The sequence below is a fragment of the Mustelus asterias genome, chromosome 13 (assembly GCF_964213995.1).
Source record: "Mustelus asterias chromosome 13, sMusAst1.hap1.1, whole genome shotgun sequence".
In the NCBI taxonomy this organism is placed as follows: Eukaryota; Metazoa; Chordata; class Chondrichthyes; order Carcharhiniformes; family Triakidae; genus Mustelus; species Mustelus asterias.
The window spans coordinates 4,800,898-4,818,032 of record NC_135813.1 but is presented as its reverse complement, the minus strand read 5'-3'; the positions used below and the strand labels follow the sequence as shown (position 1 = coordinate 4,818,032).

The window sequence follows — 17,135 nt, the reverse complement described above, 5'->3', positions numbered from 1 at the left end:
TATGCTAATAGTGAGATGATGTAGGGTGGGAGGAGGAGGCCAGTTGGTCCAAAAGGCCTGTGCCTGTGCTCTGTAGAATGTTGGCCATAAACAGGGGAATCCATACCTCCTCCGGTGGTCCCAAAGCCTGTAAAATTGGCCGTCTGTCCTCCAAAACCAGGTGTCTGCGCACCTGCTCCAAAAGCCCCTGTACTGTGCTGATTTGCCACGCTTGCAAATGTTTGTGCATTGGCAGTGTTTCCAAAGCTGTGTAAAGAAAGATAGATATTGGTTAGCAACTACATACAATTGACCACTTAAAAGGCAGTGAGCTAAAGGAAGGCGTACTTCAGTAGTCAGGGTTTAGACAACTGTGTGTTGTGTGAAGCCAGACAACGACTGCAGTTTTTGTAAAACTGTTAACGTATTTATCACATTTAACCAAACTCTTAAACCACCTATTACCATTGGGAGAGTTGCTGGCGAAGCAAGTATTTATTCCCCATCTCGAAGGAGATGATGTAGAGTCACCTTCCCGTAGCCAGTGGTGTGTTGGCTGACTTTGACTCAGTGACGAAGGAGGAATGGAGATGTGTGCTTGAGTCAGGATGGTGTGTGCAACTTGGAGATGGTGGTGTTCCCAGGCACCTGTCTCACTGGCAGTAGAGATCGATCGTAGGTTTCTTGGGCGAAGGGGGGCTGCAAAGGTGCCATGTGGCAGTGCGCCTTGTAGCTGTTGCACACCGCAGCCGTGCTACACAGCTGTTTAAGCCGGTGGGTTTGGTGTCTATCGAGCGGACTGCTTTGTTCTGGATGGTGTCAAGCTTTCCGCTGTTGGAGCTGCACAATTCCAGGCAAGTCAAGAATATCCCGTCACACTCCTGACTTGTGCCTCGTAGGTGAAGAACAGGCTTTGGGGAGTCAGGAGGTGAGTTACTTGTTGCAGAATTCCCAGCATTTGACCTGCATTTTCAATTTCTGCTGCTGGACTTGGATTAGGGGACTGATTAATTAACTAACAGCGGAACTGTAGCCAGCCACACAGATGAGACTCATTGTGTTAATTTTAAATTGACAGCGGACTTAACAGATATAATGTGGAGATGTCGGTGCTGGACTGGGGTGGGGCACAGTAAGAAGTCTCACAACACCAGGTTAAAGTCCAACAGGTTTATTTGGAATCACGAGAATCATATAGAATCCTACAGGGCAGAAAGAGGCCATTCGGCCCATCGAGTCTGCACCAACCACAATCCCACCCAGGCCCTATCCACATATCCCTACATATTTACCCACTAACCCCTCTAACCTATGCATCCCCGGGACACTAAGGGGAAATTTAGCAATGGCCAATCAACCTAGCCCGCACATCTTTGGACTGTGGGAGGAAACCGGAGCACCCGGAGGAAACCCACGCAGGCACGGGGAGAACGTGCAAACTCCACGTAGACAGCGACCCGAGCCGGGTTTCGAACCCAGGTCCCTGGAGCTGTGAAGCAGCAGTGCTAACCACTGTGCTACTGTGCCGGTTAGTGACCTGGTGAAGGAGCAGCGCTCCGAAAGCTCGTGATTCCAAACAAACCTCTTGGACTTTAACCTGGTGTTGTGAGACTTCGAGCTGTTAACGGATATACGACAGAGGAAATAATGTGGATCAGTTTAGTCAATGACAGGGCCTAATACCCAGCACTGTGGGGAAAACAAAAGCTTTTGTGAAGGAGAGGATGATCTCCTAATTTACTAACCGACAATCACCTTCCTTTCCCGACTCTACTGCATTTAGAAATATGATCTTCTTTTCAGAACACAGCTATGTGCAAAGTGCTGCTGTGAGAAAGCACCTGGAGCGCTGCGCACGGTTCTGGCCCCTCGAGGAGGATGTAAACAGGCGGCTCAGAGAAGGTTTATTAGATTGATTCCAAGGATGAAGGATTTGCCTAATGAAGAGAGCTTGAGTAGTTTAGGGCCTTATACTCGTTGGGTTTAGAAGAATGAGAGGAGATTGAATTGAGGTATACAAGATGCGAAAGGGGATTGATAGGGTAGACGCAGAGAGGGTGTTTCCTCTTGTTGGACATTCTAGAATGAGAGGTCATAGTTTTAGGCTGAGGGGGGGGACAGATTGAAAACAGAAATGAGGAGGAATGACTTCACTCAAAGGGTGGTGAATCTGTGGAATTCTCTACCCCAGAGTGCAGCGGACGCCGGGACACTCAGCAAATCTGAGGCGGAGATAGATAGGTTTTTAATTAGCGGGACGAAGGGTTCGAGGCAGTGGGCAGGAAGGCGGAGATGAGGCCGAGATGAGATCAGCCATGATCACATTGAATGGTGGAGCAGGCTCGAGGGGCTAAATGGCCGACTCCTGCTCCTATCCTTATGAAAGAGTGGTAGAAGCAGATTGAACAGTGAGGGATAAACTCGAAGGGGAAAGGAATTGTAGGGCCACGTAGAAAGGGCAACAAGCAGGACCAATTGGATACCTTTTACAGAGAGCTGGGTACAGACATAAGGAGCCAAATGGACACCTTCCGTACTCGATATACAGGAACAACCAGGAGCTTTTTATGGATTAAACAGATCATAAGCATTTCATATTGCTGAGTGTTTGGTTATAAATCTAGGGAGACCAGAATCCACCGGCTAATTCTGTGTTGATGGAACTAAATCCAGTTTCCATTACCTGGGGGTAGAATCACAGACTCAAGACACTACACTGGCTCCATCTGTAACCAGGATAAGGGAGTCAGGTTCAGTGACACAAGTGCAGCGAGTGGCTCTGTGATACCAGTCCCCCGTATCTGAACAGAACAGACGCCGATGTAAAGGGGATGTTATATCTTTATATCAATGCTCACACATCACAAAACCCGCTGTGAAGATCCAAATATCGACACAGAATGCAAGTGCATCAGGGTAATTATATATGAACAGGAGAAGGCCACTCAGCCTTTCGATCCTGTTCTAGCATTCAATTAAACCACACTCGATCTGTAGCTTAACCCCATTCATCTGCCTTGGTTCATAGAATCCCGATGTGGAGATGCCGGCGTTGGACTGGGGTAAACACAGTAAGAAGTTTAACAACACCAGGTTAAAGATAAAGCTTGTGTGGCTTTTGCTACCAAATAAACCTGTTGGACTTTAACCTGGTGTTGTTAAACTTCTTACTGTCATAGAATCCCTACAGTGCAGGAGGAGGCCATTCAACCCATCGAGTCTGCACCGACCACAATCCCACCCAGACCCCATTCCCGTTACCCCACATATCCACCCTGCTAACCCTCTGACACTCGGGTCAATTTAGCATGGCCAATCAACCTGACCCGCACATCTTTGGACTGAGGGAGGAAACCGGGGAACATTTTAATAACCTCGCCTAACAAAGAAGCCTATGAATCTCAGTTTCGGAATTCTCAATTGGCATCGAGTCTCTGTAACTTTCTGTAGCGGTGGTCGTGATGGAGAGAGAGGAATTGCAGTTTTCTATCACCATGTGCTTGAAGTAGAATCATAGAATCCCGACACTACAAGTATTTCCTCACATCAACCCTGAACAGCCGCCTTCTAATTTTTAATGTTACGCCCCTCGGTTCCGTGTTCTACCTCTCTTATCAAACCAAACAAACATTTTAATCATCTTAAATATCTCAGTGAGATTGCCCCGTAATCTTCTATAGTCAAGCCTAATCTTTGCCACTTGCCACAATCAGTGGAATAGAAGTGTACACAGCCAGCAGTGGCTGGACTTCACTAGATTCATCTTTCATCCTTTTTTTTCCAGCTTAATGTACAGCCTCAGAGAAAAATAATGAGGCACCGATTTACTGAGCGAGTCACCCTTCTCTCTCTCAATTTGGGTGCATTTAGCCACAGATTTTAAAAGAACACATCAGATCTAGTTGATTTGAGTCAGGATCGAAGCATAAAAGACAGACTGGTTAAACGTCCAGAACTGCTACTTGTCAGAATTTCCCTCCTTTGCAACCAACTATTCGAGGTATCTGAGGAATGTGGTTGTACGGTCCTGGAGAAGGGTGCTGGGTGGGTTCCTGACAGAAGGCACCTTGTGCGACAGAGGTAAAAGTGCCAGCTTGGTAACATGTATGACTCTGTGTGGCTTCCTGGAGCTGCCTCCACACGCGTAGAATTTTACGGAGTGTTCCTAAATTAGCTTCAGGATTTTTTTTTCCTGCTTCCCCCAGGAGATTTCACAATAGGTCCGGGGGCGGGGGAGGAAATGTTCATTCACAAAGCTTGCATTGTGTCTGGATACACACTCTCTTTTCCTGTACCATCAAGTAGAGCCAAGATGTCCATGTGGATGGTCACAAATCTGAGAGGCAACAACATTAGGGCGGCACGGTAGCACAGTGGTTAGCACTGCTGCTTCACAGCTCCAGGGACCTGGGTTCGATTCCCGGCTTGGGTCAACGTCTGTGCAGAGTCTGCACGTTCTCCTCGTGTCTGCGTGGGTTTCCTCCGGGTGCTCCGGTTTCCTCCCACAGTCCAAAGATGTGCCAGGTTAGGTTGATTGGCCATGCTAAAATTGCCCCTTAGTGTCCTGAGATGTGTAGGTTCGAGGGATTAGCGGGTTAATATGTAGGGATAAGGGGGTGTGGCCTGGGTGGGATTGTGGCCGGTGCAGACTCGATGGGCCAAATGGCCTCTTTCTGCACTGTAGGGTTTCTATGATCTATGATGTCCAAGGACATTGGAAAGGATTCAGAGTTGGGAGATAGGACGGTAAGAAAGAAGGGTTAAGGATAAGGAGGAAATTGAGATGGCAGTTTGGACGTAGAATCCTTACAGTGCACAAGGAGGCCATTCGGCCCATCGAGTCTGCACCGACCACAATCCCACCCAGGCCCTATTCCCGTAACCCCTAATACTTATCCTGCTAATCCCCCTGACACTAGGGTTAATTCAGCATGGCCAATCAATCTAACCTGCACACCTTTAGACTGTGGGAGGAAACTGGAGCACCCGGAGGAAACCCACGCAGACACGGGGAGAATGTGCAAACTCCACACAAAGTGACCCGAGGCCGGAATTGAACCCGGGTCACTGGCTCTGAGGCAGCAGTGCTAACCACCCTGCCACTGTCTTCCTGAGTGGGAACAATTGCAGCTAGAACAAGGGCGAGGCAGAGAGGTTGGGCAATCAGTAGTTTAATGCGAATAGGACTAAGGTAGACTCTGAACAGGGTGAGTTTTAGAATAGACGCAAGGAGAGATGTGGGTTCAGGTCCATGGTGTTCAGCTCATGATGCAGAAGCTGACTGCAGATAGGCCAAAATAAACTGGTTGGCTACCCGTAACCTTCAATTATTTCCCCAACAAATAGAATCAACTGTAGCTTTTATAATACAAAAGTCTCAATGAACCGAATCCCAGGGAAGCCTCCTCCACATGCGTGTGAGATAGCTGAGGAGGCTCCATCCCACATGACTGGGTCTCTATGTAACCCAACACTCCAGGTGAACTCCATGTGGCCCAGTTTCTTCACCAGGGCAACTACCCTTTCTTGCTGGAGAGATGGAAACTTTCTCTGCTCGGGACATCTTGGACCATGTCAGCAGTGCCTCAGACGTGTTGGGATAGCCAGTAACTCTCATTCTCCTCCTTGCTGGAGGGGATGCCGGTTTGTCCAACTGTTCCAAGATGTTCTTGTGTTTCATAATGGTGACTCAGCGGCAGAATCTCCCACTCCATTGTGATGTCCATTTTCCGCTTGGTGCCACGGTCTTCCACTTGATGCATCAACCTCATCTTCACTCTGACTGACAACACTGAATTTCTCACAGCTTTTGCAAGTCCTTTCACAAGGAAATCTCAATATAAACGAAGGCTTTCCCAGTGCCCCATGATGCCACACTCTTGTGTAGCCTCTGATTGGCTGGCGGGATCTATGACAAGCTTAGCCAAGTTCAGCTAATCAGGAATAGCCAGTTTGGAATTTCAGCTCAGCACCGTCAATGTTCTATGGGATTGGCCATTCTGTCGGTGGGAATGGTTGGCAACCTTGACATAATCAGAATTTCATGCCTTCCAAGCTTGACTCTTTGCAATTTCACTGTATTTCATGCTATCAACACCGTAGATCCAATCATCCCACTGCACCTCTTCCAGCCCCACCGAACATTTCCCCAGGTCTTACCCAAACCCTCCAGCACTGGCAGCTGCCGTTCCTTCACCGAACACCTTGCCCCCTGAAGGATTCATGGCTCCACTAAAACCTGTTGCTCCACCGAATGCTGGGGACCCTCCGAAAGTCGGGGCAGCACCAAAGCCCGGAGGACTGCCAAACACTGGAGCAGCACCAAAACCACCTGGAAAGTAAAGAGGAAAGAAAGGGAGGGTGAATGAAGGAGACAACACAACTCAATGCAATGGTTTAACATTGGAACTAAACACACACATACACACACGAGGATGAGCAAAAAGTGATCAGTCGGCAGTGAGAGGGAGAAAGGACAAGGGAAAGAAACAAACACCTCAGAAAGATGTCTGAGATCAGGTGTTGGCACAGTAAGAAGTCTCACAACACTAGGTTGAAGTCCAAAAGGTTTATTTGGAATCACGAGCTTTCAGAGCGCTGCCCCTTCATCGGATGAGTCACCTAATGAAGGAGCAGCGCTCCGAAAGCTCGTGCTACCAAATAAACCTGTTGGATTTTAACCTGGTGTTGTGAGACTTCTTACTGTGTCCACCCCAGTCCAACACCGACATCTCCACCTCATCAGGTGTTGAGACATTTGGTAGAATTATTCAGAGAATCTGATAGATTTTACATGTTGAGTGGTTAGAATTTTGAACCATAATCTGCTTCATTCAGGCCACTTACAAATCCCCAGCAAAACTGAAACATGAGCATCACTCCAATCTTCAAATGTGAATACTTCTCACTCAGCCAGTTCCCATCGCAGAGCCCCCAGCTCCCTTCATTGATCGGAATCACCCGCCTTGCCCAGTCAGTCCTCGCAACAAATTACCTGGGGGTTTTGTGGGCGTGGCAAAGCTGCCAAATCCTTGAGAGGCGACGCTGGAGCCAGCGCTGAACGAGCCTGACGATTTCTGATCCGATCCAAAAGTGGCAGTGCCAAACCCAAACGTCTTGGCACCGCTGTTCCCAAACAAGCTCTGCGCACCTGGTGAAGAACAGACACCCGTCAGCAAGGTTATATCCTCAGTATCACTTACACTGGTTATGGGCCACATCGGGTACTCAGTATCACTGACTTAAGTGCAACAAGAGGCTTGAAGATGGGGGGGGGGGGGGGGGGGGGGGTCTATTACCTCATTGTTATTTGAGAGAGATTGCTGTGTGAAAATTAGTTGCTGCATTTCTGTACATTTATAACAGGGACTACACTTCAAAGGTACTCAATTGGCTCCAAAGGACTCTGGGATATCCCGAGACCATGAAAGACGCAAAAGAACCCATCAGCTAACCACCATTAATATTTTTATCACAAACTAAAACACTTAAAAGATTACGACCACAGGATGTTCATAGCAAGAACTCGCGCTTTGTATCATCACAGCATTTTGAAGCGTTCCTGCATTAGAATGATGTTGACATAAAGGCCAATTTCGCATAGCAAGGTCCCTCAAACATCAATTTATTAAACTGTCATGTTGGCTGAGGGAGGGATGTTGGACAGAACATTGGGCAAACGCCCTGCTGTATTTTGAGTACAACAGCATCCTTTACACGCACCCTAATGCGCAGAAGGTGTCTCGGTCTTGTGTCTTATTTGAAAGGCAGCATCTCCAGCAATGTGGCACAGTGGTTAGCACGGCTGCCTCACAGCGCCAGGGACCCGGGTTCGATTCCAGCCTCAGATGACTGTCTGTGTGGAGTTGCACATTCTCCCCTTGTCTGCGTGGGTTTCCTCCCACAGTCCAAAGATGGTGTGGAGTTGCCGGCGTTGGACTGGGGTAGGCACAGTAAGTAGTCTCACAACACAAAAGTCCAACAGGTTTGACTTTGACCTGTTGGACTTTAACCTGGTGTTGTGAGACTACTTACAGTCCAAAGATAGATTAGGTTGGTTGGCCATGTTAAATTGCCCTTTAGTGTCAGGACGACTAGCTAGCGTAAATACATGGGGTTATGGGATCAGGCCTGGATGGGATTGCGGTTGGTGCAGACGCGATGGGCCAAATGACCTTCTTCTGCACTGTAGGATTCGATGATTCTATGGTACTTCAGTTGTGCATTGGGCTGTCAGCCTTATTAATGTCTTCAAGATGGTTGGGTGGTTTGAATCCACAACCTCAAGACTCGAGACAGGAACGCTGACGGAGACAAACTGACAGCAGATTAAAATGGCAAGCTTTGCAAAAGTCCTTTATGGAATATAGATGACGCTTCCCAAGTGAAGTTAACAGGAATTCTACTAAGAGTTTTGGAAGTCACAGAATGATGAGCATAAACAGAGGCCATTCAGCCCAGTGTATCTGTGTTGACTCTTTGAAAAAGCGATCCAAGTTTGTTCTCTATTTGTCACGGTACGTAGGTAACACTGGAAAGAGCAGCATTTATTGCCCATCTCTAACTGCCCTCAAAATGTGAGGAGCTCTGACAAAAGGTTAACTCTGCGCACTCTCCACAGATACTGTCACTTCTGCTGAGATTTTCCAGCATCTTCTGTTTTTGTTTCATTTTTCAGCATCTGCAGCAATTTGCTTTTATTTAATGCTCCAGGGACCTGGGTTCGAATCCCACTACGGCCGATGGTGAAATCTGGATTCAATAAGTCTAATGATGACCATGAAACAATTGCCAATTGTTGTAAAAACCCATCTGGTTCACTAATGTCCTTCGGGGAAGGAAATCTGCCGTCTTTACCCAGTCTGGTCTACACGTGACTCCAGACCCATAGCAATGTGGTTGACTCTTAAATGTCCCTCGGAATGGCCTAGTAAGCCACTCAGTTCAAAGGTAATGAGGGATGGGCAATAAATGCTGGTCCAGCTAGCGATGCCCACATTCCCTGGATGAAAAAAATCACCCATGGACTGAACTGCTGCCCTGAGAAATCCATTCCTGGTGGCATCACAACCATTCACACTGTCAGAAGAAGTCATTGAATGGATTGTTAACATCTGACTATAACTGCTTCCCTAGCCATACGGATGATTAATTTTTCCTCAGCTAATTGAGATTCCAAATTTCCAGTGGTGAACGGTTGGGCACAAAGACAGATCCGTAGACCAGGGGTCAGGTTTTGTCAGATTATGTACCCCTAATTTTCCAGCCATGCTGACCAGGCTTTTTACTACTGGCAAGCACTACTGCCAGGGACCCAGGTTCGATTCCCGGTTTGGTTCACCGTCTGCGCGGAGTCTGCACGTCCTCCCCGTGTCTGCGCGGGTTTCCTCCGGGTGCTCCTGTTTCCTCCCACAGTCTGAAAGACTGGTTAGGGTGCATTGACCATGCTAAATTCTCCCTCTGTAACCAAGCACGTGCCAGAATGTGGCGACTCGGGGGTTTTCACAGTAACTTCATTGCAGTGTTAAGCCTTACTTGTGACGACTAAATAAATAAAACAAATACCTTGGTGCCAAGCTCTGGAATTTCCTCCCTAAAACTTTCTGCCTGTCTCTCCACTTTTAAAAAAAAAAGCTCCCTTAAATCCACCTCACTTTTCTCAGCATCCCTCTTGTGGTTGGGTATCAAACTTTGTTTGATAATTGCTGCTGTGCGGAATCTAGGGATGTTTTACTTGAGAAAGGTGCTATACAAATGCTTACTGTTGCCATTGCAAAAAGCCAAGACCCATCACATGGATATCCCCAGGGTTAAGAATGAAAGATCCAGTAAATTGGGATGTCCTAGTCAGATGTTCAGATTAGGTGTTAAACAGCGGAAGGCTGTGGAAGGAATCCCGGTTAGAGCTGAGGAGTGAGAGCAGCAAGCTGTAGGAAACTCTGGATTTCAGAAGGAAGAAGGGAATTAGACATAGACATAGAAGATAGGGGCAGGAGGAGGCCATTCGGCCCTTCGGGCCTGCTCCGCCATTCATCACCATCATGGCTGATCATCCAACTCAATAGCCTAATCCTGCTTTCTCCCCATAACCTTTGATCCCATTCACCCCAAGTGCTATATCCAACCGCCTCTTGAATACATTCAATGTTTTGGCACCAACTACTTCCTGTGGTAATGAATTCCACAGGCTCACCACTCTTTGGGTGAAGAAATGTCTCCTCACCTCCATCCTAAATGGTCTACCCTGAATCCTCAAAGTGTGACCCCTGGTTCTGGACTCCCCCACCATTGGGAACATCCTCCCTGCATCTACCCTGTCTCGTCCTGGTAGTTCTGGACAATCAAAGCTAGTCAGAGGTTTCTCATTTTGCTTTTCTGCTGAAAATTTTACACTCAGTGTGTACGTGGGTGAGAAAATCCTTTCAGATCCATTCTTCCTGGGACCCACAGGGTTACACTGGCTTCCAGTCGGGCTCACTCAAATTGAAAATTCTCATCCTTGTTTTGAAATGCCTCCATGATCTCACTCCTTCCCGCCTCTGGAACCTTTTCCAGCCCCACAACACCCAAAGAGCTCCAAAATGGGCCTCTTGTGCATCCCTCACTATTGGTTTAAGGATTCTCCCACTCTAAAACCTCGAATACCAATCGCTCCTCTTTTTAAGAGGCTCCTTAAAGCCGAGTGCAACGACCATTCTTACAGTCAGCAGGCATGAAGACGCCTTATCTGACTCAGTTTCAATTCAACTTCAATCCTCCTGTTTTACTATGTTAAAGGTGCTATATAAATGCAAGTTGCTTTGCTCACAATACAGTACCTCACAGCCCGTTTCACTAAGCCATTTATACCTGTCACAGTTTACCAAAGCCCTCATTTCTGTTGCCAGTAAATTTCACAAATGCTCAAGTACAAATTATGTCATTTGGACTCAACCTGATCCCACTGTAGACACTCATAACCCTTCTAGATTCTAGGCTTGCACAATATACAGCTCAGCGATTCTCTCCCCTCTACTCTTTGTGGGAGCAAGTTCCATACTCACACCATTCTAAACAGATTTCTCCTGAATTCCTGATTGGATTTATTAGTCACCAACTCACATTTGTACCCTCAGGGCTTCACACAGCCTTTACAGCCAATACAGTATTTTTTGAAGTACAGTCAATGTTGTAACGTTGGAAATGTGGCAGCCAATTCACACAGAGTGAGGCAAACTTCAACGAGATAACCAAATAATCTGATCCATGAGAGTGGTTGGAAGATTAATTATTGACCAGGACACTGGAGAGAACTTTCCTGCTCCTCTCACAGTGCCCTGGGATCTTTTATATTCAGGCAAGGGGGCAGATGGGGCTTCGATTACATCTGAAAGACAGCCTCTCTGACCAGGCGGCACGGTAGCACAGTGGTTAGCACTGCTGCTTCACAGCTCCAGGGACCTGGGTTCGATTCCCGGTTTGGGTCAATGTCTGTGTGGAGTTTGCACATTCTCCTCGTGTCTGCGTGGGTTTCCTCCGGGTGCTCCGGTTTCCTCCCACAGTCCAAAGATGTGCGGGTTAGGTTGATTGGCCATGCTAAAATTGCCCCTTAGTGTCCTGAGATGTGTAGGTTTGAGGGATTAGCGGGTTAATATGTAGGGGTCTGGGTGGGATTGTGGTCGGTACAGACTCGATGGGCCTAATGGCCTCTTTCTGCACTGTAGGGTTTCTATGATTCTATGACAGTGCAGCTGTGGGGTTTCGGCCTGGATTTTGTGCTCAAGTCTCTCGAGTGGGACATGACTCCAAAACCTTATGATTCAGAGTCCCACCCAGAATCACATGGAGACCTTAGCTGTAGAATTAGGTTATAGATGGCACAGGGCTTGTGATAATAATGCTGCAAGTATTTGAGGCAAAATAGGAGCGACAGATAGCAAACGCCAGTGAGTGAACCAGAGGCAGAGAGTGAGCCAGGGGCCAACACACCATTTGCCTTCTTTACTGCCTGTTGTACCTGCGTGCTTACTTTCAGGGACTGATGCACGAGGACACCAAAGTCTCATCGCGTATCCACCTCTCTCAATTTACACCCATTCAAGTAATAATCTGTTTACCACTTATTGCTACCAAAGTGGATAACCTCACACTGATCCACATTAAACTGCATCTGCCATGTGGCAAGCTAGCCAGAGAGAAAGAGCGAGAGAGAAAGAGCGAGAGCGCGAGAGAGAAAGAGCGAGACAGCGAGAGAAAGAGCGAGACAGCGAGAGAAAGAGTGAGAGAGCGAGAGAAAGAGCGAGAGAGCGAGAGAAAGAGCGAGAGAGCGAGAGAAAGAGCGAGAGAGCGAGAGAAAGAGCGAGAGAGCGAGAGAAAGAGTGAGCGCGAGAGAGAAAGAGCGAGAGAGCAAGCGAGAAAGAGCGAGAGCGCGCGAGAGAAAGAGCGAGAGCGCGCGAGAGAAAGAGCGAGAGCGCGCGAGAAAAAGAGCGAGAGCGCGAGAGAGAAAGAGCGAGAGCGCGCGAGAGAAAGAGCGAGAGCGCGCGAGAGAACGAGCGAGAGCGCGCGAGAAAAAGAGCGAGTGCGCGAGAGAAAGAGCGAGAGCGCGAGAGAAAGAGCGAGAGCGCGCGAGAGAAAGAGCGCGCGAGAGAAAGAGCGAGAGCGCGCGAGAGAAAGAGCGAGAGCGCGCGAGAGAAAGAGCGAGAGCGCGCGAGAGAAAGAGCGAGAGCGCGCGAGAAAAAGAGCGAGAGCGCGAGAGAAAGAGCGAGAGCGCGAGAGAAAGAGCGAGAGCGCGAGAGAAAGAGCGAGAGCGCGAGAGAAAGAGCGAGAGCGCGTGAGAAAGAGCGAGAGCGCGAGAGAGAAAGAGCGAGAGCGCGCGAGAGAAAGAGCGAGAGCGCGCGAGAGAAAGAGCGAGAGCGCGAGAGAAAGAGCGAGAGCGCGAGAGAAAGAGCGAGAGCGCGAGAGAAAGAGCGAGAGCGCGAGAGAGAAAGAGCGAGAGCGCGCGAGAGAAAGAGCGAGAGCGCGCGAGAAAGAGCGAGAGCGCGAGAGAAAGAGCGAGAGCGCGAGAGAGAAAGAGCGAGAGCGCGAGAAAGAGCGAGAGCGCGAGAGAGAAAGAGCGAGAGCGCGCGAGAGAAAGAGCGAGAGCGCGCGAGAGAAAGAGCGAGAGTGCGAGAGAAAGAGCGAGAGCGCGCGAGAGAGAAAGAGCGAGAGCGCGCGAGAGAGAAAGAGCGAGAGCGCGCGAGAGAAAGAGCGAGAGCGCGCGAGAGAAAGAGCAAGAGCGCGAGAGAGAAAGAGCGAGAGCGCGAGAGAGAAAGAGCGAGAGCGCGAGAGAGAAAGAGCGAGAGCGCGAGAGAGAAAGAGCGAGAGCGCGAGAGAGAAAGAGCGAGAGCGCGAGAGAGAAAGAGCGAGAGCGCGAGAGAGAAAGAGCGAGAGCGCGAGAGAGAAAGAGCGAGAGCGCGAGAGAGAAAGAGCGAGAGCGCGAGAGAGAAAGAGCGAGAGCGCGAGAGAGAAAGAGCGAGAGCGCGAGAAAGAGCGAGACAGCGAGCGAAAGAGCGAGAGAAAGAGCAAGACAGCGAGAGCGCGAGAAAGAGCAAGACAGCGAGAGAGAAAGAGCGAGAGCGCGAGAGAGAAAGAGCGAGAGCGCGAGAGAGAAAGAGCGAGAGCGCGAGAGAGAAAGAGCGAGAGCGCGAGAGAGAAAGAGCGCGAGAGAGAGCGAGAACGCGAGAAAGAGCGAGAACGCGAGAGAGAACGAGCGAGAGCGAAAGAGAAAGAGCGAGAGCGAAAGAGAAAGAGCGAGAGCGCGAGAGTGAGAGCGAGAGAGATTTGCAGTCTTTCTGAAGAAACGCTCAGGACAGATCCCATTTGCCAAGTCAGGTGGAGGGAAAAGATCCCACAGAATTATTCAAAGAAGAACAGGGGTGTCTGCTGTCCTGGCCAATATTTACTGTCCAATCAGTACTACAATAGCAGCTTAGTGTCAAGAGAATCTAAGCCGGTTGATGAAGTCATAATCAATACACAGAGCTTTTCTTTAAGAAAATTGATGGACTTGCTCAGTCTCCTCCCATTCAGCCCAGTGTCCCAGCTATCCCCGATTCCTTTGTTCAAAGACAATTCATTCCAATTCCTGCTTCCCTTAACCATAACAATAGAATTGAAAGGACATTACCGTATTCACCTTTACTGTCATAATACCTCCCAAGCTGCTTCACAGGTATGTAGCCACACACAAGTTGGGCTGAGTCACATAAGGATATTAGGGCAGGCGAGAGTGGTTACATGGGGAGAGAGAGACAGGGGAAGAGAGAGACAGGGAGAGAATTCCAGAACTTGGGGGCCAAGGCACCAGAAGGCACGGCTGCCATTGGCGGAATGACGAAAATCAAGATGATCTGGTCACTGAAGGAAAGAACTTGCATTTATATAGCGCCTCTTGTCAACCTGCAGCATACCGAGAGTGCTTTAAACTTTAGTCACTATTGCAATGCACGACTACGGTGCACGAACTGGCTCCTCATTCTGGCCTGTAAAACGATGAGGGGAACCTGTCAGAGAGCAGCTGCAAATGCTTCTGAGCATCCCGGGAACGTGACAGGCATTTTATATATTCCAGGTTCTCTCTCTTTTACCTCAATGTCAAACTTTACAAGAGCGCACTGCAGTTAGTGCTTATTAGGCGATGTGAAGGAAATACTGAATCGAGGCTTTTAAGAAAAAGGTCACTTTGCCAATCATCAGCATTCCCCGCTGATGTGAAATGATCTGCACTGTGCTCGCTCAGATTAGTGCAGCCGTCACCTAACAGTGCCTTCTCTGACAAACCCCAACCATTCCTCTCAATGGTGCAAGATGCCAGGGCTTGCTTTCTTTCTCTGTGCTCAAGGGCTTACTGAGTGACAGCTAATGCTCCACACAAATGCAAAGGCTTGTTCTCTGCGCTCTGATGGATTACAATGCCGACTTGGGGAGGCGACTGCTCAGCTATTATCCTGAAGGCATGCATTTTAGAAATCCTCACAAGACTCGCACACAAAAGCACGCCCGGCAGCCTTCTGTGACGCAGACGAGAGAAAGTCAGATAAACACGCGAGGGAGAAAAGAATGCAGGATTAGGGTGAGGTGGAGAGGGGCTGGGAGGAGGCTTGTGTGCAACATAAACAAACCAACATCGACCAGTTTGGCTGCGCAACGTGTTCCTGTAAAACTCTCAAACCTCCAGTTTCAGAGCACCTCCACAGGAACACTCAGTTAAACACTGATGTGAACTTTAAACTCATTAACACAGTTCAGGCACCACCTTTAACAAATATAGATCACCTAGATTTGCCTCTAATGTCCCCATAATCTGTGTACGTTGTACTGTCAGTAGTGGGTAGTCTGGTTTTGGGCTATTTGACAAGACTACATCACAGCTAACTGAGCAAAGGAGTTTCAGCAACAGCTTGACATCTCAAAAGGCTGCCGTATAGAGTGAGTACGACACTTCTGTTCAACGCAGCAATGAGCTATAAAAAAACTGTGTTCCCCACAGCTCACTTCAGGACAAAAATCAATTTTTCTTTCTTCTTCCCAGAAGACTTCAATTAAGCTAATCTAACCTCTCACCCCTGCCCTGTGCTTTAACAATTCCTGGCTCCAAAGCACATACAAAGATATTCAGATCAGGTGCCCAGTGGCTACTATGTTCTGGCTGATAAATGTGAATTGGAGAAGGGATGCAAAGCCTGTTCCGGATGGAGGGGGTTCCTCACCAGGGGCATTACACCTGATAATAAACCTCTCAATAACCTGGTTGCAGAATCTCTACAGTGCAGAAGGAGGCCATTCAGCCCATCGAGTCTGCACCGACCACACTCCCACCCAGGCCCCATCCCCATAACCCCATGCATTTACCCTAGCTTGTTCCCCTGACACTAAGGGGCAATTTACCATGGCCAATCCACCTAAACTGCACATCTTTGGACTGTGGGAGGAAACCGGAGCACCCGGAGGAAACCCACACAGACAAGGGGAGAATGTGCAAACTCCACACAGACAGTGACCTAAGCTGGGAATCGAATCTGGGTCCTGGTGCTATGAGGCAGCAGTGCTAACCACTGTGCCACCATGCTGCCCTGTAACTGCACTGGATTTTATGTCCAGATTAAGGAGCATTTAGTTCCTTCCTTCCAATCCCATCCTTGTCGCATGGGGCTTAAATGTCCCACTCTCAATCAATTTCCCAACAACTTGCTCTGATTTAACAGATACAGTTCTAACAACCAAAGTTGCAAGATATTTAGTTCAAGTGGATTTCATTTTTAGTTCAATACAGGAGGCATCACAAAGTTGATGGAGCTTCAAGGTTCCCAGGGCTATGGGGAAAGAGGAAAGTGGGACCGATTGGTAACTCAGAGCTAGCACAGGCACACTGGGCTGACTGTCTCCTCTGCGCTATATAGGGAGACGATGGCCTAGTGGTATTATCGCTAGACTATGAATCCAGAAACTGAGCTAATGTTCTCGGGACCCGGGTTCGAATCCCGCCACAGCAGATGGTGGAATTTGAATTCAATAAAAAATATCTGGAATTAAAAATCTACTGATGACCATGAAACCATTGTCGGAAAAACCCATCTGGGTCACTAATGTCCTTTAGGGAAGGAAATCTGCCGTCCTTACCCGGTCTGGCCTACATGTGACTCCAGAGCCACAGCAATGTGGTTGAATGTTAAGTACCCTCCGAGGGCAATTAGGGATGGGCAATAAATGCTGGCCCAGCCAGCGACGCCCATGTCCCACGAATGGATTTTCAAAAGTATTACTCTGAACTTAGACCAAATTCAGAGCCTGGCTCAGCACCTCTCAGTCCTGTGACCCTAATCGCCAGAGAAGGACATGAGCAGCAAGACTCTGGGAACCAAACCTCCCACAATTTCTATATCCTTCCTGATTTGGTCATAAACTGACATTCCATCATTCTCACTGGGTCAAAATCCTGAAATTCCCTGCCTAATAACGTCATCCTGAAATTCCCTGCCTAATACCGTCAGCGCCTGGCCTGCAGCAGCTGAAGGAAAAGACCAGTCTCCACTCTCAGGGCAACAGGACCTGTTTGGCTCTCCAGCAGTCACATCCTCCGAGGGATTGAGCACAATCTAAGGTGACACTCCAGTGCATTACAGAGGAGCGGTGCCTGCTCC

The 17,135-nt window shown here is 48.5% G+C and overlaps 1 protein-coding gene and 1 long non-coding RNA gene across 5 annotated transcripts in view; one reads left to right on the top strand and one right to left on the bottom strand.

Annotated features, from left to right (window-relative positions):
- The window catches only part of nup214 (nucleoporin 214), a 211,644-nt gene that overhangs the window by 65,432 nt on the left and 129,077 nt on the right, over positions 1–17,135 (bottom strand). For all 3 annotated transcript variants that reach the window (XM_078226236.1, XM_078226235.1, XM_078226237.1), the window contains 3 exons: positions 6,974–7,129; positions 6,139–6,310; positions 107–246 (listed from right to left, as the gene is read on the bottom strand). In XM_078226236.1, the coding sequence (XP_078082362.1) occupies positions 107–246; positions 6,139–6,310; positions 6,974–7,129 (468 nt within the window). The remainder of the gene's footprint in view (positions 1–106; positions 247–6,138; positions 6,311–6,973; positions 7,130–17,135) is intronic.
- LOC144502391 (uncharacterized) overlaps positions 1–17,135 on the top strand; it is a 680,705-nt gene that overhangs the window by 643,606 nt on the left and 19,964 nt on the right. The window lies entirely within an intron of this gene.